A 23,808-nucleotide genomic window follows, 5' to 3' on the forward strand; every position below is an offset into this window, starting at 1 on the left:
GAGATTGCGCCATTGCACTCCAGCCTGGGCAACAAGAGTGAAACACCATGTCAAAAATAAATAAAACACAGAAATAGCCTAACATCCTGTTTCCCCCTTCAGTTACTGGTTTATCTCTACTGTAGAGTTGTCTACACCCATTGTCTCCATTTTCTTATTATCTTACTCTTTAATTCTACTTAAAAGCTTCTCTAGGCTGAGAGCGGTGGCTTACGCCTGTAATCCCAGCACTTTGGGAGGTCGAGGCAGGTGGATCACCTGAGGACAGGAGTTCAAGACCAGCCTGGCCAACATGGTGAAACCCTGTCTCTACTAAAATACAAAAAGTTAGCCAGTGTGGTGGTACACGCCTGTAATCCCAGCTACTTGGGAGGCTGAGGCAGAAGAATTGCTTGAACCTGGGAGGCAGAGGTTCCAGTGAGCCAAGATAGCACCACTGCACTCTAGCCTGGGCAACAGAGTTAGACCCTGTCTCAAGAAAAAAAAAAAAAAAAAAAAAAAAAAAAAAAAAAAAAAAGCTGCTCCCTCACTGACCCCCACGTCACAGAAACTTAATGGTCACCAGAATTTACCTCATCCTTAAAGTCAGGACCCATTTTCAATCTTCCCCACCTGAGAGTCATTCTCACACATCTTTTCTCATGTTACACTACTGGCTGCTCTCAGCCAGCTCAGCCAGCTTGCCCTCTTTTAAGTAGTCTCTGAACTTGGGTTTCTTAACCTCAGCACTGCTGCCATTTGAGGCCCTGTGAGTCTTTGGTGGAGAGCTGTCCTGCAGGGAGGAAGATGGTGGGTGGCACTGCAGGTCTTTACCCACTACATGCAAGTAGCACTCCCTTAACAGAGCCAAAACATATTTATGATCTTACTAAGCCCTGAATCTACTTCTCCAAATCTAAGTCCTCCCCAGATACCTTTTTCCTTAACCCTCATAACTATCCATCACCAAGTCCTGCTAGTTTTGTCTCCTAAATGAACTGTTTAAGCTGCCTCTCTCCACTTCTCATCTAAGGACTCACTGTCTCTCAGATGCTACAATTGGGCAACTATTGCCTCACTGAAGCCCGTTTTTCACATAACACTACCAGCTAGAGTCATCTGGTAAACATGCAGCTCTGGCAGCCCTCCTGGGTAACACCATTCAAATATTTTAAATACCCAGGTACTTTAGCTGCTTGCACAGTTTCCAGGACTCTCCAGTATGATCTGGCACTTACCCTAGCCTCCCCTTGTGCCATTGTCTCTCTCTGGCTCTGACTTCCAACCACAGTGGCCATCCCTCAGCTCTTTCAAGCCCCCAAGCTCCCTCCCTTGCCAGGGCCTTTGCGCTAACGCCCTCCCTGAGCTCCACCCCCACCCCCATGCCCTTATCCCTTCCAGCTTAGCTCAAACACCAGTTTCAAGGGGAAGACTTTCTGACCTGGATTAGGGCAGTACATACCATTAAATCTGCAAGCACTCTCAAGTTCTACTTTATTGAACTAAACACAGCCTTTAAAAAATTATATATTTAGTCATGTGACTATGTTATACCTAGTCCCAATACCTGATACCTGCCCTAGTCTTTAAACGAGTTGAGGAAGCTTGTTTTGTTCATTGTAGTATCTCACAAATGGCTGTCGAGGACACAGCCCTCAAGAAATACTTGAAGCTGCACAGTACCACAAGAACAAACGAATGAGCCCTGTTCTTGGGTCATCGTCACATCTCAGAAGGTGAAAATGCCCTCTGCAAGGATTGCTTTGCAGCTGTTGAACCTGCACCCCAGATAGCTGTGATACTGACTAGGGTAGGCAGGATAATGGCTCCCAAAGAGGTCCATGTACTAAGCCCATGAACCTCTGAATATGTTATGTCACACCGCAAAGGGGAATTAAGGTAGCAGTTGGAATTAATGTTCCTAATTGCTGAAGTGGAATAGCCAGGTAGGCCCAACATAATCACAAAGATCCTTAGAAGTGGAAGATGGAGAAGAGTTAAGGACAGAGTGTGGCTGTGTGAAAAAACCGGCCGTTGCTGATTTTGAAGATGGAACCACAAGGCAAAGAATGCGAGTGGCCTCTAAAAGCTTGAAAGGGCAAGAAAACAGAATTTCCCCCAGTCTCCTGAAGGGAACACAGCTCTGCTGACACCCTGATTTTAGCACAGTGAGACCCAATTAGGAATTCCAACCTTTAGAATTGTAAGACACTCAAGTCATATTGTTTCAAGCCACTAAATTTGTGATAATTTGTTAGAGGGTCACTGGGAAACTAATATACTGATCTGGCCATAACTGGAGGCATGGTTTCAATTGCCCCTAAAGAGTCTAGTCTTGGCTGGGCGCGGTGGCTCACACCTGTAATCCCAGCACTTTGGGAAGCCCAGGCGGGCGGATCACGAGGTCAAGAGATCGAGACCATCTTGGCCAACATGGTGAAACCCCATCTCTACTAAAAAATACAAAAATTAGCTGGGCGTGGTGGCGCGTACCTGTAGTCCCAGCTACTCGGGAGGCTGAGGCAGGAGAATTGCTTGAACCCAGGAGGCGGAGATTGCAGTGAGCCGAGATTGCGCCACTGTACTCCAGCCTGCAGCCTGGCAACACAATGAGACTCTGTCTCAAAAAAAAAAAAAAAAAAAAAAGTCTAGTCTTCACCAAGCTCAAGGTTCTAAGGCTACAAAAGACCTAAATATAGCACCTGTGACTGTTCAGTGTATATCATCACATGCAAATAGCTCTTGATAATGTTTATGGTGCTACATGAGACTTGAAAGCTGAGATTTTCTTTCATCTTTGAGAGCTGCCCTGAATCTGCTACTGGCTTAAATGCTATTTGCTACCCTCCCTTGTCCCCACCTTTTCTTTAGCCTGTAAGTCTCATATGGCGGGATAATGGGGCCCTTCTCCATGTCTACTAATCTTTTAATGGAGGAACCTTGAGAACACCCATGCAACCAAAATTAACCTCAAGTTCAATATGAATTGGGTAAGAAGAGAATTATAAAATCTTTTTTTACTAATCTACATATTGTCTCTATTTTGATGCCCTTGAGAGCTGTGAATAACTTCTGGTTTAAACTTAATAAAAATCCACACCAGGCCAGGCATGGTGGCTCATGCCTGTAATCTCAGCACTTTGGAAGGCCAAGGCAAATGGATCACCTGAGGTCAGGAGTTTGAGACCAGCTTGGCCAACAGGGTGAAACCCAAACGCTACTAAAAATACAAAAATTAGCTGGGTGTGGCCAGGTGTGGTGGCTCATGCCTGTAATCCCAGTACTCTGGGAGGCCAAGGTGGGCAGATCGCTTGAGGTCAGGAGTTTGAGACCAGCCTGGGCAATACAGTCAACCCTGTCTCTACCAAAAAATACAAAAATAAGCTGGGCATGGTGGCACATGCCTGTAATCCCAGCTACTTGGGAGACTTACGCAGGAGAATTGCTTGTACCAAGGAGGCTGAGGTTTCAGTGAGCCAAGATTGTAACCCTGCACTCCAGCCTGGGCAACAGAGCGACATTCTGTCTCAAAGAGAAAAGAAAAAAAAAATCCACAGTGGAAAAAGCCACTGGTCATTGTTTGGAATATAGTGATACCTATCGTAACTTAATTTTAAAAATCCTCTTTCCTAAAGTAGCACACCTAGCATATACTTCATTTAAAAAATAAAGTGAATTGGCTGACCCAGTGGCTCAAGCCTATAATCCCAGCACTGTGGGAGGCTGAGGTGGGTGGATCACGAGGTTAAGAGATCAAGATCAGCCTAGCCAACATGGTGAAACCCCATCTCTACTAAAAATACAAAAAATTGCTGGGCGTGGTGGCCTGTGCCTGTAGTCCCAGCTACTTGGGAGGCTAAGGCAGGAGAATCATATTGAACCTGGGAGGTGGAGGTTGCAGTAAGCTGAGATCGTGCCACTGCACTCCAGCCTAGGTGACAGAGTGAGACTCCATCTCAAAAAAATAAAAATAAAGTGAATTAAAATTGATTTCATTTTGGAATTCTGTGATGTCACCTCAGGATATTCTAAGCCAGGGTTGAAGCTGTGCCAGTTTCCGGCTCTGCACCAGGAACACAGAGGTGAGTAAGACTCAGGCCTGCCCTCGGGGAGCTCCTCCTACTCTGCCTAGTGGCATAAGAGCACACATAGTGAATTATCATGTGACATAATAATGAATGAATAGGGCCAGGTGTAGTGGCTCACACCTGTAATCCCAGCACTTTGGGAGGCTGAGGTGGGAAGATCATGAAGTCAGGAGTTTGAGACCAGCCTGACCAACATGGGCAAATTCCTCTTTTAATTCCAGGTAGGGAAAAGCTTGCTTTCTAATTACTGACTCAAAAGTTCACTGACTTTTTTTTGTGTGTGTGTGAAATGGAGTTTCACTCGTGTTGCCCAAGCTGGAGTGCAACCTCCACCTCCTAGGTTCAAGCAATCCTCCTGCCTCAGCTTCCTGAGTAGCTGGGATCACAGGGGCCTGCTACCACACTTGGCTAATTTTTTGTATCTTTCATAAAGACGGAGTTTCACCATGCTGGCCAGGGTGGTCTTGAACTCCCAAATGATCGACCCACCTCAGCCTCCTAAATTGCTGGGATTACAGGCATGAGCCACCATGCCCAGCCTGACAATTTTTAAACAGTATAAATTGGACTACATAAAATTAAAAATTTGAAGGAATAAAGAAATGAAAATATTTTGCATGGCAAAAAAAAAAATCTTAAAACACAACTGACAAAGTGGGAGAAAGCATCTGCACCATTTATCACAGATACATGGCTAGTATTCCTATCTATATAAAGAATGCTTATAAAAACTCAATAGAAAAATGGAAAGAGACATGAATAAACAATTAACAAAAGTTACAAAATGCTCTTTAAACACATAAGAAGATGTTCAACCTCACAATTACAGAAATGCAAATTAAAACTGTACTGAGATAATCATTTCTCAACTATCAGTTTGGCCAAAAAAAAAAATTAGAATTAAAATTTGACAACATATGCTGCTTGCCAGGCTGTGGGGAAATGGGCACTCCACTACTGCAGGGAATGCAAACTGGTATAACTGGAGAGGAATCTGGCAGAACCTCACAAAACTACATCTACACTCACCTTGTGAACCAGTGGCCCCACTTTCAGGCATTTACCTTGAAAATATACTTCTAGCTTTGCACAGTGGCAGTATCGTAGCCAATGAGGTTTATCCAAGGCACAATTATTGCTAATTGAAAACTTTTCCCAATACCCCACCATGATGACTTGAAATATAGTTGGCATTGGCAATTTTTGACAGTCTCTGAAGAGACTGAGGAAAAAAAGAAAAAAAATACACTTCTGACAATATGAAAATATACGTGTAAAAGGTTATTCATTGCAGCTTTCTTTGTAAGTGTAAATAAAATACTGGTGGGGAACCTAAATGCCCAGATATGGAAGGATGGTTCAGTCAACTATGGTACAGTCCTACATGGAATACAACACAGCTGTTGGGGGAAGAAAGAACCCAGGACGGAGTGATTTCTAGTGTATGCTCTCAGGTGCAAAAGCAAAGTGGAAAATTGAATTTATAGTGTAAGAAAAAAGAAATAAGGAAATATATATGTATCTGCTCATTTGTGCAAAAAGCAACACAGAAATGATAAATAAGAAACTAGGGCAGGCATGGTGACTCATGCCTATAATCCTAGCTAGCACTTTGGGAGGCTGAGGTGGATGGATCACTTGAGATAAAGAGTTCAAGACCAGCCTGGCCAAAATGGTGAAACCCCTGTGTCTACAAAAATTACAAAAATTAGCTGGGCATGGTAGTGCATAATTGTAATCCTAGCTACTTGGGAGGCTGAGGCACAAGAATCACTTGAACCAGGGAGGCAGATGTTTCAGTGAGCCAAGATCGCACCACTGCACCCTAGCCTGGGCAACAGAGCCAAGACTCCATCTCAAAAAAAAAAAAAAAGAAAAAAGAAAAGAAACTAATGAGATTTATTCTCTATAAGGGGCTGTGCACAGAGTAGAAAAGAGACAGTGAGACTGCCTGCCCTGTGTATAGCTTTTTCTTTTTTTCTTTGAACAGTGTTTCGCTCTTGTTGCCCAGGCTGGAGTGCAAGGGTGCAATCTCGGGTCACCGCAACCTCTGCCTCCTAGGTTCAAGCAATTCTCCTGCCTCAGCCTCCCAAGTAGCTGGGATTACAGGCATGCATCACCACGCCTAGCTAAGTTTTGTGTTTTTAGTAGAGATGGGGTTTCTCCATGTTGGTCAGGCTGGTCTCGAATTCCCAATCTCAGGTGATCTGCCTGCCTCGGCCTCCCAAAGTGCTGGGATTACAGGAGTGAGCCACCGCACCCAGCCTCCTGTGTATAACTTTTTGTATAGTTCTGATTTTTAGGACCATGTTAATGATTTACTACTCAAAGCAGCAAATAAATAAAATCAACAAGGGTTTGGAGTGAACCAAAATGGAAGACAAACAAACAAATGCAGCTAACTATATTACAAATGATTCAAGTCACCATACTGAAATCTGAGTCAGGGAAGAAAAGAACTAAGCTAAGTAACTTTGAAAAACAGTATTTTGAATACTTTAAGACTAATGACAAGAATGTTCACAAATATTTTACTTCTAGTTAGTTGATTTGTTTTTCAAAGTATGAGTTAGAACTTCTGAAATTATGCATTCTGGGATTTACAGTAAGTTAATATATAGTGGACAAGAGATAAGTTTCTCATTGTCAAAGAGTTTCAGATAAGGAAAGGGGGAGATTAGCATGAACTCTAAGGGGCTGGAATAGAAACGGAGGAATCAATATGAATGCATAGGTTTTAATGCATGTATATAAATAGATATAAAAACAGATCAATATATGTATACATGTTAATGCATACATAAATTCCTAGTTCTGCCTGCTGAGAGGGCCCAAAAGCAATGAAACCCTCATGCAAAAAAAAAAAAAACACCTAGCACCCAGAAGTTGGTCTCTATATTCCATCTCCAACAAAAGGAACCGGGTCTTCTGGGAGAAATAGTTGATTCCAGAGCTGGGGCAGGGGAAGTACAAGATAAGCCCAGAATACCTGAAGGTGCCAAAAGAGTAAGGAGGTGCTCAAAAAAGGTGGAAAACATGTGAAAGGGACACAGGCCCAACCTGAAGAGGCTTCCAGTTGCCAAATATGGTACAGTTCCAACAATAAAATAAGAAATGATAGTAATGGATTATTACTATAGAATAAAATGAAGATCCAAGAGCACTCAGTGATATAAATCACCGAGTAACACACAGGGGAGAAAGTAAAGTTCTTTCTTAAAGTGGATCTTCAACTAATAAATGTGCAAAAAAAAAAAAAAAAGAAAAGAAAAATCACCAGTTTGTAAATATCACAGTAATAACTTTCTGACAAACAAGCATCAATAGATGCTTAAAAAATAAATCAGGCCGGGCACAGTGGCTCACACCTGTAATCCCAGAACTTTGGGAGGCTGAGGCGTGTGGATCACGAGGTCAGGAGTTCGAGACCAGCCTGACCAACGTGGTGAAACCCCGTCCCTACTAAAAATACAAAAGTTAGTTGGGCATGGTGGTGTGTGCCTGTAATCCCAGCTACTCAGGAGGCTGAGTCAGGAGAATCGCTTGAACCCGAGAAGCAGAGGTTCGGTAAGCTAAGATCGAGCCACTGCACTCCTGTCTGGGCAACAGAGTGAGACTCTATCTCAAAAAAGAAACCAGGCCGGGGGCAGTCGTTCATGCCTGTAATCCCAGCACTTTGGGAGGCCAAGGCAGGTGGATCACAAGGTCAGGAGTTCAAGACCGGCCTGGCCAAGATGGTGAAATCCCATCTCCACTAAAAACTATAAATTAGCTGGGTGCGGTGGCAAGCACCTGTAATCCCAGCTACTCTGGCAGCAGAGGCAGGAGAATTGCATGAACCCAAGTGGCAGGAGATGCAGAGATCATGTCACTGCACTCCAGCCTGGGTGACAGAGTAAGACTCCGACTCAGGGGAAGCGGGGAATGTATGATGAAAAACAGAACATTTACATAGTATCAAAGTATCTCTCCATGAAATACTTACTAGTTCATAACAGAAAAACAGTAACTTTATAGTGGAGAGCTGGCAGACACCGCATTGACCATATGAGAAATTAACACCACCAATAAGGAGAAAAATCAACCTATTGCTCCAGATATGATGTCCAAGAGAACCCAACATTATTACTCTGTTGAATTCTCATTAATACTCTGTTGAAATACACAGTTTAAATTTAATCATGAGGAAAAATAAGAAAAACCCAAAGTTAGGACGTTCTACTAAAATGTCAAGGTAAAGAAAGACAGGCCAGGCGCAGTGGCTCAAGCCTGTAATCCCAGCACTTTGGGAGGCCGAGGCGGGTGGATCACGAGGTCAAGAGATCGAGACCATCCTGGTCAACATGGTGAAACCCCGTCTCTACTAAAAATACAAAAAAATTAGCTGGGCATGGTGGCACATGCCTGTAATCCCAGCTACTCAGGAGGCTGAGGCAGGAGAATTGCCTGAACCCAGGAGGCGGAGGTTGTGGTGAGCCGAGATTGTGCCATTGCACTCCAGCCTGGGTAACAAGAGCGAAACTCCATCTCAAGAAAAAAATAAATAAAATAAAATAAAGACAAAGCAGGCTGGGCACGGTGGTTCACATCTGTAATCCCAGCACTTTGGGTGGCCAAGGACGGTGGATCACCTGAGGTCAGCAGTTCAAGACCAGCCTGGCCAACATGGTGAAACCCCATCTCTACTAAAAATACAAGAATTTGCCAAGTGTGGTGGCAGGCACCTGTAATCCCAGCTATTCGGGAGGCTGAGGCAGGAGAATCGCTTGAACCCAGGAGGCAGAGGTTGCAGTGAGCTGAGATTGCAGCACTGTATTCCAGCCTGGGTGAAAGAGCAAAACTCTGTCTCAAAAAAAAAAAACAAAAACAAAGGATAAGACAAAGGAAGACTTAGAAAATGTTCCAGATTAAAGGAGACTCTGCTAACCTAAGATGTTGAGGTATCTGGGTACTATGGGAATTCTTTGTACTATTTTCACAAGTGAGTCTGATTTTAAATTTTTTTAATTAAAATTTAATGTTCATGTAAATATATTTTTAATAAAAAAAAAAAAAGTAACTGGGCTCGGGGGCTCAGGCCTGTAATCCCAATGCTTGGGGAGGCCAAAGCATGCCTACTGCTTGAGCCCAGGAGTTCAGAGATCAGCCTGACAACATGGTGAAACCCCATCTGTACTAAAATTACAAAAAAAAATTAGCTAGGCGTGATGGCACATGACTGTAGTCCCAGCTACTTGGGAGGCTGAGGTGCAAGGATGGCTTGAGCCTGGAAGGCAGGGGTTGCAGTGACCGGAGACTGCACCACTACACTCCACCTGGGTGACAGAGCGAGACCCTGTGTAAAAAAATAATAAAAGAAGAATAGACCAGTCTGGCCAACATGGTGAAACCCCATCTATACTTAAAATACAAAAATTAGCCAGGTATGGTGGCAGGAGCCTGTAATCCCAGCTACTCAGGAGGCTGAGGCAGGAGAATTGCTTGAACCTGGGAGGCAGAGGTTGCAGTGAGCCGAGATCGTGCTATTGCACTGTAGCCTGGGCAACAAGAGTGAAACACCATCTCAAAAAAAAAAAAAAAAAAAAAAAAAAAAGGAGGAAAAAGGAAGTCTTAAAGGCAGAAAAAATATCAAAATATTTGAAGTGATTATCTCTTACTTACTTGTATTTTCTGACTTTTGTTCAATGAAATGATCATTGTACTGTCGTATCAAATATTAAATGTGGAGGCCAGGCATGGTGGCTCATGCCTGTAATCCCAGCACTTTGGGAGGCCGAGGCAGGTGGATTACTTGAGGTCATAAGTTTGAGACCAGCCTGACCAACATGGTGAAACCCTGTCTCTACCAATAATACAAAAATTAGCCAGATATGGTGGCATGAACCTATAATCCCAGCTACTTGGGAGGCTGAGATAGGAGAATCGCTTGAACCCAGGAGGGTTCAAGGAGGTGAAGGTTGCAGTGAGCCAAGATCACTTCACTGCACTCCAGCCTGGGCAACAGAGCAAGACTCCATCTAAAAAAATAAAAAAGGAATATTGAATGTGGAGAGTCTAGGAGAAGGGCATATAGAAATTCTTTGTACTATTTTTGCAGCTTTTTAAAAATCTGAACTTATTTTAAAAGGAAAAGTTAACAAACAAATGATTATACAAATAGGGCAGGCCATATTAAAATGATGTTATTAGCAAAATACAGCTATAGCTTTAGTCTAGATCATGGCAAACCCTGCTAATTGAACAGAGTCGGAGCTTTGGAGTCATTCTCAACTTAGCTTGCCCAGCCAAATCATTGGTGTGGTTACTAGAGATGAAATCTATCTGCCATTTTTGGCATAGGGTACATTTTGTATGGGGGAAGTGAGGATAAAAGGAAGAAGCCAGGTAAAGACTATATTAAACAGCCTAGTCCCTGCATGTCATTCTAGGGAGTTTAGGCTTAATCCTATGGGAGAAGTGTAACAATCTAAGCATTTTAAAAGCAAGAGAATGATATATAATAATAATATTTATTTATTTATTTTTTGAGACAGAGTCTTGCTCTGTTGCCCAGGCTTGAGTGCAGTGGCGCGATCTTGGTTCACTGCAACATCTACCTCCCGGGTTCAAGCAATTCTCCTGCCTCAGCCGCCTGAGTAGCTAGGATTACAGGTGCCCACTACCACACTCAGCTAATTTTTATATTTTTAGTAGAGACAGGTTTCAATATCTTGGCCAGGCTGGTCTCAAACTCCTGACCTCATGATCTACCCACCTCAGCCTCCCAAAGTGCTGGGATTACAGGCATGAGCCACCACGCCTGGTCAATAACTAACTTTTATCAAGCACTGACCATGTGCCTGTTACAACATAAGCTCAATTTTTACAATACTATTTAGTGGGTATATTTATTACTCCCATTTTACTAAAGAAACTGAGGGAAAAATAAATAACTTGTCCAAGTCACACAGTTAATATGTGGTAAGAGAGAGGTTTGAACCTCAGAATGTGAACTCTAGAGCTAGAGCTCTAAAACTCTGGGCCTCATTGGAGACCTAGGGTTTGGACAAAATCTCTAAGTACACTGTGGAGGAGAAGCAGGGTGAAGGAGAATAGAGCACAGAGGCCGACCAGAAGCCCATGGAACTTCAGGTGGAACATGATAAGGGTTTACATCATTTATCCATAATGTAATTTCACCTTTGCAGGAGTTTGCCACATTAAAGCAAATAATTCCCTTTTAAAATAGAGCCTTCTTTCCAGAATTTAGCGACACAATAGGAAATTTGGAGTAGAGTGCTACAATGGTGCTCATGGAGCTTAAAGTTCTAAATGTCATTTTATCTAGCAAAGAAACTGGCCATCTTAATGAATTTCAGCGACATGACGCAGCAGGAAAATGATTTCTGTTGTTGCCTGTGAAAAAGTAAACAGAATATGTGTGACCAGAAAAATAGGAGAGGACAATGCTTTTGTACAATGAGAACACAGTAAAATCTGTGTTTTCACTTTATGGCCAACTTAGTAACATACAGGAAGAGAAAACTGTCCTAAGTATTGGGTATGTAAATACTCAATAAACACCTATGCTATCAAATGAGTTACATCCAGTTTACTAATTATATTCTGCCCTAAAAGTCATATACAGTGTAATAGGGTGAATTTTTTTTTTCTTTTTTTTTTTTAAGAGACAGGGTTTCACTCTGTTGCCTGGGCTGGAGTCCAGTTGTGTGATCTTAGCTCACTACAGCCTTGAACTACTAGGCTCAAAAGATCCTCCCACTTCCACCTCCTCAGCTGCCAGGACTACAGCCACCATATCTGGCTAATTTTAAAATTTTTGTAGAGATGGGATCTCACTTTGTTGCTCAGGCTGGTCTTGAACTCCTGGCCTCAAGATATCTTTCCTCTTTGTCCTTCCAAAGGGCTGGGATTACAAGCGTGAGCCACGGTACCCAGCCAAGATGGTGATGGTGACTTTCAAAAATATTATTTCTACTTTCAAATTTCTAATTCTAACTAAGAAACGCACATTTTCAAACCAATAATAATAACAGCAAAATAAGCTTAAACAAAACATTAACAAATACAATTAGAATTATCAATATTTGAGATACTTCAGTTTCTTTTTTTTTTTTGAGACGGAGTTTCGCTCTTGTTACCCAGGCTGGAGTGCAATGGTGCGATCTCCGCTCACCGCAACCTCTGCCTCCTGGGCTCAGGCAATTCTCCTGCCTCAGCCTCCTGAGTAGCTGGGATTACAGGCACGCGCCACCACGCCCAGCTAGTTTTTTGTATTTTTAGTAGAGACGGGGTTTCACCATGTTGACCAGGATGGTCTCGATCTCTCAACCTCGTGATCCACCCACCTCGGCCTCCCAAAGTGCTGGGATTACAGGCTTGAGCCACCGTGCCCGGCCTGATACTTCAGTTTCTAATACATTGCTTACCTTCGGTTCAGTAGATTTCATAAGGTTTAACACTACAGCATTCTGTGAAGCTTATCATCTATCTTATAGAACAAGATGTTATTAACTGGGACTCCCTTATGAAGGAATTTGTAATATTTGCTGGAATAAAATTTTTATTTGTACTATTATGAATATAAGATTTACCAACCAAATTTGAAAAATAAAATTAGAGGGAAACTTATTTTAGGAAACAAATTATTTACATGACTTCAGCATATTATTGTTATTCAAAGATAGAATATACTATAAACAATCATAATTTATTCTTGGAAACAAGGTACCCAAATCTCTTTGTTTTTCTTTCTTTTTTTTATTTTTATTTTTTGCATGTAATATACCCTTCTGATGGGACCAAAATCTCTACTTGAATATGTTTTGTTAGAAATTACTGACTGAGGGCCGGGCGCGGTGGCTCAAGCCTGTAATCCCAGCACTTTGGGAGGCCGACGCGGGTGGATCACGAGGTCAAGAGATCGAGACCATCCTGGTCAACATAGTGAAACCCCGTCTCTACTAAAAATACAAAAATTAGCTGGGCATGGTGGCCCGTGCCTGTAATCCCAGCTACTCAGGAGGCTGAGGCAGGAGAATTGCCTGAACCCAGGAGGCGGAGGTCGCGGTGAGCCAAGATCGCGCCATTGCACTTCAGCCTGGGTAACAAGAGCGAAACTCTGTCTCAAAAAAAAAAAAAAAAAAGAAATTGCTGACTGAACAATTTAACTATTTTCTGTTGATATTCTGTAAATCAGACTTTTCTCTATCAGACTTTTCTTTATTCTGTAATTCAGACTAGTTTCACTTTTCCCTTATCAAAAAATAAGAAATCACGCTGGGTGCAGTGTTCTCATGACTATAATCCCAGCACTTTGGGAGGCTGACGCGGGTGGAGAACACACAAGGTCAGGAGATCAAGACCATCCTGGCTAACACGGTGAAACCCTGTCTCTACTGAAAAAACAAAAATATTCAGGAAAATTTGTGCTCAGTAAAAAAGTTTAAAAAAAGAAAAAAAAAATAGAAAAAAATTAGCTGGGCGTAGTGGCACGTGCCTGTAGTCCCAGCTACTCAGGAGGCTGAGGCAGGAGAATCACTTGAACCCTGAAGGTGCAGGTTGTGGTGAGCCAAGATCACACCATTGCACTCCAGCCTGGGCAACAAGAGGGAAACACCATCTCAAAAAAAAAAAAAAAAAAAAAAAAAAATCAATTTTCAGAACATGGCCAGGTGGGGATTTGAAAGAAAGACTGCACTGGGAGACAGATGAGAATTCTTGACTGAGATGTAGTTCAATCTCAATGCTTTTCTTTTACCTTTCTGAGACACAGAGACCCTGGCACTTCCTCTGTGTTGCTGATGCTGCTTTCTGATACTTTACTGATGTCTCCATTCGCTCTTTTTATTCCAGGGCTGCCACAGTTTTCCAATGCAGAGATGTTTGTGAGAGTCTCCTTAGGATAAATCCTTCTTGGTGCTGCTTTTCTTGATATACATTCCAGGGTCTGGCCAGTTACATTTTTACCAGGCTTTTTTTTAATCAGATCTGACCTGAGGTATTAACAGACATTAAAGGAATGAACTGTTTACTGTGAAATATATTTTTTATGTAACTAATGGACAATGTGGGATGACAGTGATAGCACTGGGTTAGGGAATATATTGAAATACATAGAACTAAATTGTTGAATGTTAAAATTTATATATATGATCATTTATAAATTCTCTTGATAGGCGAACCTTTCAGTAAAGCAACTCACTGTGCATAGAATATCTTGTGATACAGTTACAGGAGCAAGTTACGGAAAAAATCAAGTAAATTACTATACATCTATATGATAAAATGTGTGCAATCATTAAGAATCATGTTTTTGGCCAAGCGCAGTGGCTCATGCTTGTAATCCCAACACTTTGGGAGTCCAAGGCAGGTGGATCATGAGGTCAGGAGTTCAAGACTAGCCTGGTCAAGATGATGAAACCCCATCTCCATTAAAAAAAAAAAAAATGGCCAGGTGAGGTGGCTCAAGCCTGTAATCCCAGCACTTTGGGAGGCTGAGGTGGGCACATCACAAGACCAGGAGATTGAGACCATCCTGGCTAACACAGTGAAACCCCAACTCTACTAAAAATACAAAAAATTAGCCAGGCATGGTGGCACGCGCCTGTAGTCCCAGCTACTTGGGAGGCTGAGGCAGGAGACTTGCTTGAACCCAGGAGGTGGAGGTTCCAGTGAGCCAAGATTGCGCCATTGCACTCCAGCCTGGGCGGCAGAGCCAGACTCCTTTTTAAAAAAAAGGGAGTTGGGGAGAGATAGTATGAGGAGAAGTGCCAGATATAGGTGAAGGGGAGGAAGGCAGCAAATCAAACTGCCACATGTGTACCTATGCAACAATCTTGCATGTTCTTCACATGTACCCCAAAACCTAAAATGCAATTAAAAAAAAATTAGCTGGGTGTGGTGGTGGGTGCCTGTAGTACCAGCTACTCGGGAGTCTGAGGCAGGGAATTGCTTGAACCCAGAAGCCGGAGGTTGCAATAAGCCAAGATCAAGACACTGAACTCCAGCCTGGGTGACAGAGCAAGACCATCTCAAAAAAAAAAAAAATCATTTCAAGTCATAATCAGTGACACTGAAACATGCACACAATACTAAAACTGCATACGCTATATGATCCCAATCTTGTTTTAAAATACAAGTACAGGCCAGGCGCAGTGGCTCACATCTATAATCCTAGCACTCGAGGCAGGCAGATTGCTTGACCCCAGGAGTTAAGAGACCAGCCTGGGCAACATGGTAAAACCCGCTCTCTACAAAAAACACAAAAATTAGCTGGCCGTAGTGGCAGGCACCTGTACTAATTACTCAGGAGGCTGAGGTGGAAGACTTGAGCCTGGGAGGTCAAGACTATGGTGAGCCATGATTGTGCTACTGCACTCCAGCCCGGGTGACAGAGTGAGACCCTGTCTCAAAAAAAGTAATAATAAATAAAAATAAAGTATACATAAAATTGAAAGTCCAAAAGAAAATCAGTGAGCCAGAATGTTAACAGTGGCTATCTCTGGGTGGTGCCACCCAGAGATATGAGTAAGTTTTATTTTCTTCTGTGTACTTTTTATGAGTAAGTTTTATTTTCTTCTGTGTACTTTTCTCTATTTTACAAATTTCCCAAAATAACTTTTACAATAAAGCATCCTTCTTCCCCGAAAAGTTATTAAGAAAATGAAAAGAAAGAAAACAATGGCTATCCCTATATCTGAGTAAGAATTCTAAGGAAGTGAATAGACTTACCTGTGAAAATACTCTACTATTCCTAAAAAAAATAAAAATAAAAATAAAAATTAATCAACTAAAGCCCCAATGTGGTGATGCACAGCCATAATCCCAGTACTTTGTAAGGCTGAGGCAGGTAGATGGCTTGAGCCCAGGGGTTTGAGACCAGCCTGGGCAACATGGCGAAACCCCATCTCTACAAAAAAAAAAAAAAAAACAAAAACAAAAAATTAGCCAGGTATGGTGCCTCAGGCCTACAGTCCCAGCTACTTGGAAGGCTGAGGTGGGAGGATCCCTTGAGCCACAGAAATGGAAGCTGCAGTGACTCGAGATTGTGCCACAGCACTCAAGCCTGGGCAATGGAAGTGAGACCCTTTCTAAAACAACAACAACAACAACAAGAAACCCTAAAAATTGGAATTTAGTTTTGGAAAACAACACAGATAAACCAGTCAGTCTTGTTCAGTTCTAGTCAGAACAGAAAAAGCAAATATCCGACACGAGACTGATGATGTTTCTATGCTACAGGTAAGTTTCACTATAGCTCTTCTATATTCAGTCAAAATTTCTGATCTAATATTTCACTCCTCAATTGTTTCCTAAGGGAATGCCAGTGAATTATTTCAGAATAAGATTATGATGGCTTGTCCCAATCAATAAAGAAGTTAAAGCACAGTCTTACCTTTTTCGTTTCTGTGAAAGACACAGTGATTGTGGTGAAGATGCTCTACTTGACTCATCAGCTAATGTGGCCAAAATAAAGTTAGCTTCCACTAACATATCATCAATACTTAAAGCCAGAGGTCTAAAAAAGCAGTCAGAGCAACAGTGACACTTATGTTCTGATGGACATTAGCAACACAATAGAAATGATTCTTAATTTTGGAGTAAAAAGAAACAGAAGTAAACGTTCTTTTTGTGTTTACACAAATTGCCACAGTCCTGAAAGCTGAAAGGACCCTTAGAAATCATCAGATTCAATTTCATAAAACACAACCCAATCTCATTTGAAATTTTAGTTCTGAAAAATAATAAGTATCATAGTTTCCTAGAAATCTAACTTGTTTATGCCATGTATAATTTTGTAATTAGGCAATGTATTCAGTACCATGTCAAATTTATAAATGTTTCACTCTGTAGATGAATATACCTTTCTCAATCAAGTTACCAATTAAAAAATGCCATGTTGGCCAGGTATTATGGCTCACACCTGTAATCCCAGCACTTTGGGAGGCCAAAGTGGGCAGATCACTTGAGGTCAGGAGTTCAAGGCCAGCCTGGCCAACATGGTGAAACCCTACCTCTACCAAAAATATAAAAATTAGCCAGGCATGGTGGTGGGTGCCTGTAATCTCAGCTACCTGGGAGGCTGAGGCAGGAGAACTGCTTGAACCCGGGGGTTGGAGATCACAGTGAGCCAAGATCATGCCACTGCATTCCAGCCTGGAAGACAGAGTGAAACTCCATCTAAAAAAAATAAAAAATAAAATTAAAACGTCATGTTCTAGCATCGTTCAAATTTTTAGTTTGATAAGTATAAATAGTAAAGTTAAGGTATCCCTGAGGTATTAATTTCAAAGTGATCCAAAGGGTTTTGTTATTGATATAAAATAAAATAAAAGAAACAAACTCAGAAAAATTCTCAAAGACCTACTTCCCGGGAAAATCAAAATAAATGGATATAGGAGCATGTGTTGCTTCTGAAAATGTCAGTATTCCCTGAAAAAAGAAAAGAAAAGAAAAAACTTGGAATCCTTATATAAACTTTCAGTGAAATTTTCAATTTTAATTTGATACAAATCTTTATTTACCTTCAATTCTTTGAAGCAAAACGTTATCTCAGTGTCCATTCCAATTTGAAAGAAATCAAAGTCATCTGAGCCAACAAACATCTCACTGTACACAGCATTGCTCAAATCTGCTTAAATTATGGGAAAATAAAGAATAAAATTAGTTCCAAAGGTATTTGTTAAATTTTAATATAAAAATATAATTGGCTGGGCACTGTGGCTCACACCTGTCATCCCAGCACTTTGGGAGGCCAAGGTGGGCAGATTACTTGAACCCAGTAGTTCAAGCCAGCCTGAGCAACATGTGAAACCCCATCTCTGCAAAAAATATAAAATTACTGGGGTGTGGTGGTGCGTGCCTGTAATACTAGCTACTTGGGAGGCTGAGGCAGGAGAATCACTTGAACCTGGGAGGCAGAGGTTGTGGTAAGCTGAGATCGTGCCATCGCACTCCAGCCTGGGCAGCAAGAGTGAAACTCTATCTCAAAAAATAAATAAAATTAAATTAAAAATACAAAAATTAGCTGGATGTGGTGTCATGCACCTGTAGTCCGCCTACTTGCAAGGCTGGGGTAGGAAGACTGCTTGAGCCCTGGAGGTTGAGCCTATACTGCAATGAGCTGTGATCACACCACTGCACACCAGCCTGAGTGACAAAGTGAGACTCTGTCTCAAAAAAAAAAAAAAAAAAAAAAGTACCAAAAACATAAGAAACAAAAGATAAACAGATAAGTTGGATTCAAAATTAAAAACTTTTCTGCTTCAAATCATGCCATCAAGAAAATAAAAAGACAAACCAAAGAATAGGATAAAATATTTGCAAATCACAGATCTGGTAAGGGGCCAGTATACAGAATAATCAAGACAAATACTCCAGTAAAAAATGGGCAAGGCATTTGAACAGACAGTTCTCCAAAGAAGATATGCAAATAACCAATAAGCACACAAAAAGATGCTCAGTATCATTAGTCATTAGAGAAATGCAAATCAAACAATGAGAAACTACTTTATACCAACTAGGATGGCTTTGATCTATCCAAAACACAGATGATAGACACTGGAACCCTCATACACTGGTGGTAGGAATGTCAAATGGTGCAGCTGCCTTGGAAAACAGTTTAGCATTTTTTTCAAAATGCTGAACATAGGGTTCCCATATGACTCAGCAATTTCATTCCTAGGTATATATCCAAGATAAAATGAAAATATATGTCCTCACAAAAACTTGTACATAAATATTTATAGCAGCATTATTCATATGAGCCAAAAAGTCAAACAATCCAGATATCCATCAAATGAAGAACAGATACCTAAAATGTAGCATAACCATTCAAAGGAATTTATTTAGCAATAAAAAGAATTAAATACTTGATACATACTACAACATGAAACAAGCTTGAGAGACAGCCAGCCCCTGAACCAGCCACACCAACTGTGGCTGCCCCAGCACCAATAAACGTGCTGCTGTGTCAATGTCCCAGGAGACAACACTGGTCTGGAACTCCCGTCAGGCCACCTTGAGTGGGGAGCTGCTGTAGGAAGGTTGTTTAGATGAATTCTCTGGGCTATTCAAGAAGGAGGCAGACACAGGCCTGATTAGAGCACTGGTACAACAGTGGAACAGAGCTGGAGAAATGAGTAATGCTCCAGTGATCTGCATTTTTTCAGTCTCCCAGCTTTAGCCTTGGTCTCAGCGCTCAGCTTCCTAATTTTTCTATTTTTAGTAGAGATGGGATTTCACCACGTTGGCCGCTGGTCTTGAACTCCAGACCTCAGGGAATCCACCTGCCTCAGACTCCCAAAGTGCTGGGATTACAGGCGTGAGTTACAGCACCAGGCCCCATTTTCCTCATTTTAAAACCATCTGAATTTCAAAGCTAAATACTTTAATTGCTGATTGTGTTAAACTTGTTGAATCTCTTAAAAGTTTTTCCAACCTTTCTACATCTTACCGCTTTTTAGACAGGAATAAAATTATGCCACTGGTATTTGCAGTATGATTAGTAATCAACAAAGATAGGAAGTAATAATCCATCAAAATACCATTTCAGATATAATCCTTACCCATTGATTCTTCATTAGAACTCTTGAGGCAAAAATTCAGTGGAGTAACAGCAAGAGTAACTTCCTCTTGACTTGATGTAAAAAGAACAATGGCATCAGCAAGCAATCTATAAAATGTAAAAAGCAGTTAACATTTGAAAAACAAAGAGAAAGACATACCTTATTAACTGGGACTCAAATCTCTTATCTGGAAATATATAATTTCTTGGCCTAGATTTAGAAAAATTTACCCAAATTCCTATCTTCTTTATTATACATAGCTGCTATGTTTTTAGTATATTTTTAAGTTATAACTTCATTTGAAGGCCAAGAGAACAGTAAAATATATCCTTAGTAAAACACATGGAAGCTGTACGAACAAAATTCTAGAATAAAATATCTTTAATGCTATGTTTTTGTAAGCCCAATCATTTTTTAAAAATTGGTCCTAGATCATACTGTAAAGGAAGATACTGGAAAATGAAGCTGTTCAAAAACAACTCAGGTAAATTATGCTGGAAACTCAGATGAGGGGGCAGAGGTTTCTAAGCAGCCTGTTACCTATATTCTTTCCCTTTATTTCTTTCCTCGACTATTACCCGTTGCTTTCAAGGTTCTCTTGACATCCCAAATGCCCTTTTATTCTGACTCCTTTTTTCTAAACAACTTTATTGAGATATAATTCCCATATGACATAATTCACAGATCGAAAATTGTTGGATTTGCATTTCCCTAATGACTAATGATGCTGGGCATCTTTTCAAGTGCTTATTGCCATTTGTACATTTGCTTTGAAAAAATGACTACTAAAATCCTTTGCTTATTTATTATAGCTGGGTTGTCTTTTTATTATTGTATTATAGGTTCTGCACTCCTTTTGACATTGAGGTATTATTAAGATAAAAACGAGGCGGAGCACCATGGCTCACGCCTGTAATCCCAACACTTTGGGAAGTCAAGGCAGTTGGATCACCTGAGGCCAAGAGTTCAAGACCAGCCTGGCCAACATGGTGAAACCCTGTCTCTACTAAAAATACAAATATTAGCCAGGCATGGTGGCAGGCACCCATAATCCCAGCTACTCAGGAGGCTGAGGCAGAAGAATTGCTCGAACACGGGAGGCGGAGGTTGCAGTAAGCCAAGATCGCACCAGTGCACTCCAACCTGAGTGACAGAGCAAGACTCTGTCTCAAAAAAAAAAAAAAAAAAAAGATAAAAATGAAATTCTTAGAATTTATGTAATCTTGGTGTTAATCTAATGTTAGACATTGGCTGAGCAGTGTTTCTTGATATCAAAATGTCAGGAACACCACAAAATTCATTTGGGAACTTTTCCAGTGTTAAGCAGGGGCAGTTATACAAGATACCAAATAATTTGACACAGAAAAAATGACAATATGAATGTGCAATTCAAAAAGGAAAGAAGGAAGGGCCAGGTGTGGTAGCTTACGCCTGTGATCCCAGTACTTTGGGAGGCTGAGGCAGATGGATCACTTGAGCTCAGGAGTTTGTCTCAATCAGCCTGAGCAACATGTCGAAACCCCATCTCTACAAAAAATATGAAAATTAGCTGGGCATGGTAGCTTGTACCTATAGTGCCAGCAACTTGGGAGGCTGAAGCACAAGAATTGTTTCAACCCAGGAGGTGGAGGTTGCAGTGGGCCAAGATCACGTCACTGCACTCCAACCTGGGCCATAGAGGAAGACTTTGTCTCAAATAATAATACTAATCATAGTAATAATAATAAAACAATATGGATAAAATATCCTTGGGTCACAAAATAATGTTAATTAATGTTTAATGCTACAGCTGAACTAAAAACTGGATGCATTTCAAATAACAAGTTTCAAGTTTCAAATTTCAAGACAAATACGCCTCACTCATTATCTAGAGAAAAGAAACTGTTAACACTTAGGGCCAAAATCATTTCACATAAAAAATGTTAAAATTTCCTCAAGCTTCGTGTTCTAAGATTCAGACAGGTACCGTATAAATGCAACTTGATATAAAAATCCACTGATGGGAGACTTTTAGAACTTTCTTGGGTCCTTAAATTAGTATTGCTACCATTAGTTATTATCCACTATTATCTTTTTCAAGGTTTCCTCTTGCCCCTGAAGGGTGATCTCTCCAAGTCAAATTTTAGCTTAAAAATATATATTACTGACTGAAAAGCTCTAGGGCATTAATTCTTCACTCCCTGACCATATTATATCCAGGAGAAAAGAAATTGACAACAGAGAACTCATTACCTTGGTTGAATCATTAGTGTATTAGTACAAACATTCTTGTCAAAAATAACTTGCAAAGGCTGACTTTCTTGAAAACATATATTATGAGTTCTTTTAATACCTTAAAAGGAATAAAGCCACCTCTTAATAACTTTTAAGTACAAAATTAACAAATCAAATATGTCTTTAAGTTTCACAACCAAATTAAAATAATAAACTTAAAAGTAACATCTATTATCTGGGCAGTACATACAGCTTGGAGAAGCACTATTCCTTAATGAAATGTGTTTATCGCTCCCTGGTGGACACCAAGAAATATGTCACTGCCTTGACCAATCAGGCAGGAGAATTCCCAAATTCCTTTGAAATACAAGCAGTTTCCCTTTTTTTTTTTTTTTTTTTTTGGTTAATTTTTTTTTATTGATACATGCTATTTTAAAATATTTATGAGGTACATGCAGCTGGGCGCAGTGGCTCATGCCTATGTAATCCTAGCACTTTGGGAGGCCACGGTGGGTGGATCACTTGAGGCCAGGAGTTCAAAACCAGCCTGGTCAACATGGTGTAACCCTGTCACTACTAAAAATACAAAAATCAGCCAGGTGTGGTGGCGCACACCTGTAATCCCAGCTACTCAAGGCTGAGGTACGAGAATCGCTTGAACCTGGAAGGTAGAGATTGCTGTGAGCCGAGATCATGCCACTTGTACACTCCAGCCTGGGTGACAGGGTGAGGCTGTCTCAAAAAAAAAATAATGGATTACATGTGACATTTTGTTACATGCATAGACTGTGTATTTATCAAGCCAGAATATTTGGGGTGTCCATAACCTCAAATATGTAACATTTCTTTGTGTTAAAAATATTTCAAGTCCTCTCTCCTAGCTACTTTGAAACATAGAATACATTGCTGCCAACTACAGTCACTCTACTCTGCTACCCAATGTTAAAATTTACCTAATCGTCTGTTTGTACCCACTAAGCAACCTCTCTTCACACTCATTCACACACCGTTCCCAGCCTCTGGTATCTACCATTCTACTCTCTACCTCAACGAGATCAACTTTTTTAGCATCCACACTGTGAGTGAGAACATGATTTCTTTCGTTTCTTTTTCTTTTCTTTTCTTTTTTTTGAGATGGAGTCTCACTTTGTTGCCCAGGCTGGAATGCAAGTTGCACGAAATCAGCTCACTGCAACCTCCTTCTCCTGGGTTCAAGCAATTCTCCTATCTCAGCCTCCCAAGTAGCTAGAACTATAGGCATGTACCACCATGCCTGGCTAATTTTGTGTTTTTAGTAGAGACAGGGTTTCTCCTTGTTGATCAGGCTGATCTCAAACTCATGACCTCAGATGATCCATCCGCCTCGGCCTCCCAAAGTGCTGGGATTACAGGCATGAGCCATCGCACCAGGCCTGATTTCATTATTTTTATGGCCAAATAGTATTCCATTGTGTATATATACTACATTTTCTTTATCTATTAGTCCACTGATGGACGCTTAGGTTGATTCTATAACTTTGCTATTATAAATGGTGCTGCAATAAACACAGCGGTGTAGGTATTTCTTTGATAAACTCATTTATTTTCCTTTGGATAAATACTCAGTAGTGAGATTGCTAGATCATATGGCAGTTCTATTTTTAGTTTTTTGAGAAATCTCCGAAACACAGGTAGTTTTTTTTTTTTTTTTTTTTAATTTCACTTCATCTTGGGGGCAGTCATCTTTGACTAAGGTAGTTTCTTAAATTATGTGTACAATAGTGATTGCCGTCAACAGATCATATTTCTATTACTCTGTTTTAGTACCTTCCATCAATGACTGATATTTACTTATTTATTTATTTATTTTGAGGTGGAGTTTCGCTTTTGTCGCTCAGGCTGGAGTGCAATAGCATCATCGCAGCTCACCGCAATTTTTGCCTCCCGGGTTCAAGTGATTCTCTGGCCTCAGCCTCCTG

At 40.9% G+C, this 23,808-nt stretch overlaps 1 protein-coding gene and 1 non-coding gene across 10 annotated transcripts in view; one reads left to right on the plus strand and one right to left on the minus strand.

Moving 5' to 3' along the window:
- The window catches only part of RAD9B (RAD9 checkpoint clamp component B), a 41,985-nt gene that overhangs the window by 6,076 nt on the left and 12,101 nt on the right, over positions 1–23,808 (minus strand). For 4 of the 9 annotated variants that reach the window (XM_074402245.1, XM_074402248.1, XM_074402244.1 and 1 more), the window contains 6 exons: positions 21,869–21,968; positions 19,637–19,743; positions 17,594–17,703; positions 17,437–17,501; positions 16,465–16,587; positions 13,828–14,062 (listed from right to left, as the gene is read on the minus strand). In XM_074402245.1, coding sequence (XP_074258346.1) covers positions 13,828–14,062; positions 16,465–16,587; positions 17,437–17,501; positions 17,594–17,703; positions 19,637–19,743; positions 21,869–21,968 — 740 coding nt within the window. Of the gene's footprint in view, positions 1–13,827; positions 14,063–16,464; positions 17,250–17,436; positions 17,502–17,593; positions 17,704–19,636; positions 19,744–21,868; positions 21,969–23,808 lie in introns of those variants that run through there. The other 5 variants (XM_074402246.1, XM_039472476.2, XM_039472475.2 and 2 more) reach the window with 3 other exon arrangements.
- Positions 5,149–5,289, plus strand: LOC120365246 (U4 spliceosomal RNA). The gene has a single exon (XR_005580249.1). It is a non-coding gene; the product is annotated as a U4 spliceosomal RNA (small nuclear RNA).

The sequence above is a fragment of the Saimiri boliviensis genome, chromosome 7 (assembly GCF_048565385.1).
Source record: "Saimiri boliviensis isolate mSaiBol1 chromosome 7, mSaiBol1.pri, whole genome shotgun sequence".
Classification (NCBI taxonomy): Eukaryota; Metazoa; Chordata; class Mammalia; order Primates; family Cebidae; genus Saimiri; species Saimiri boliviensis.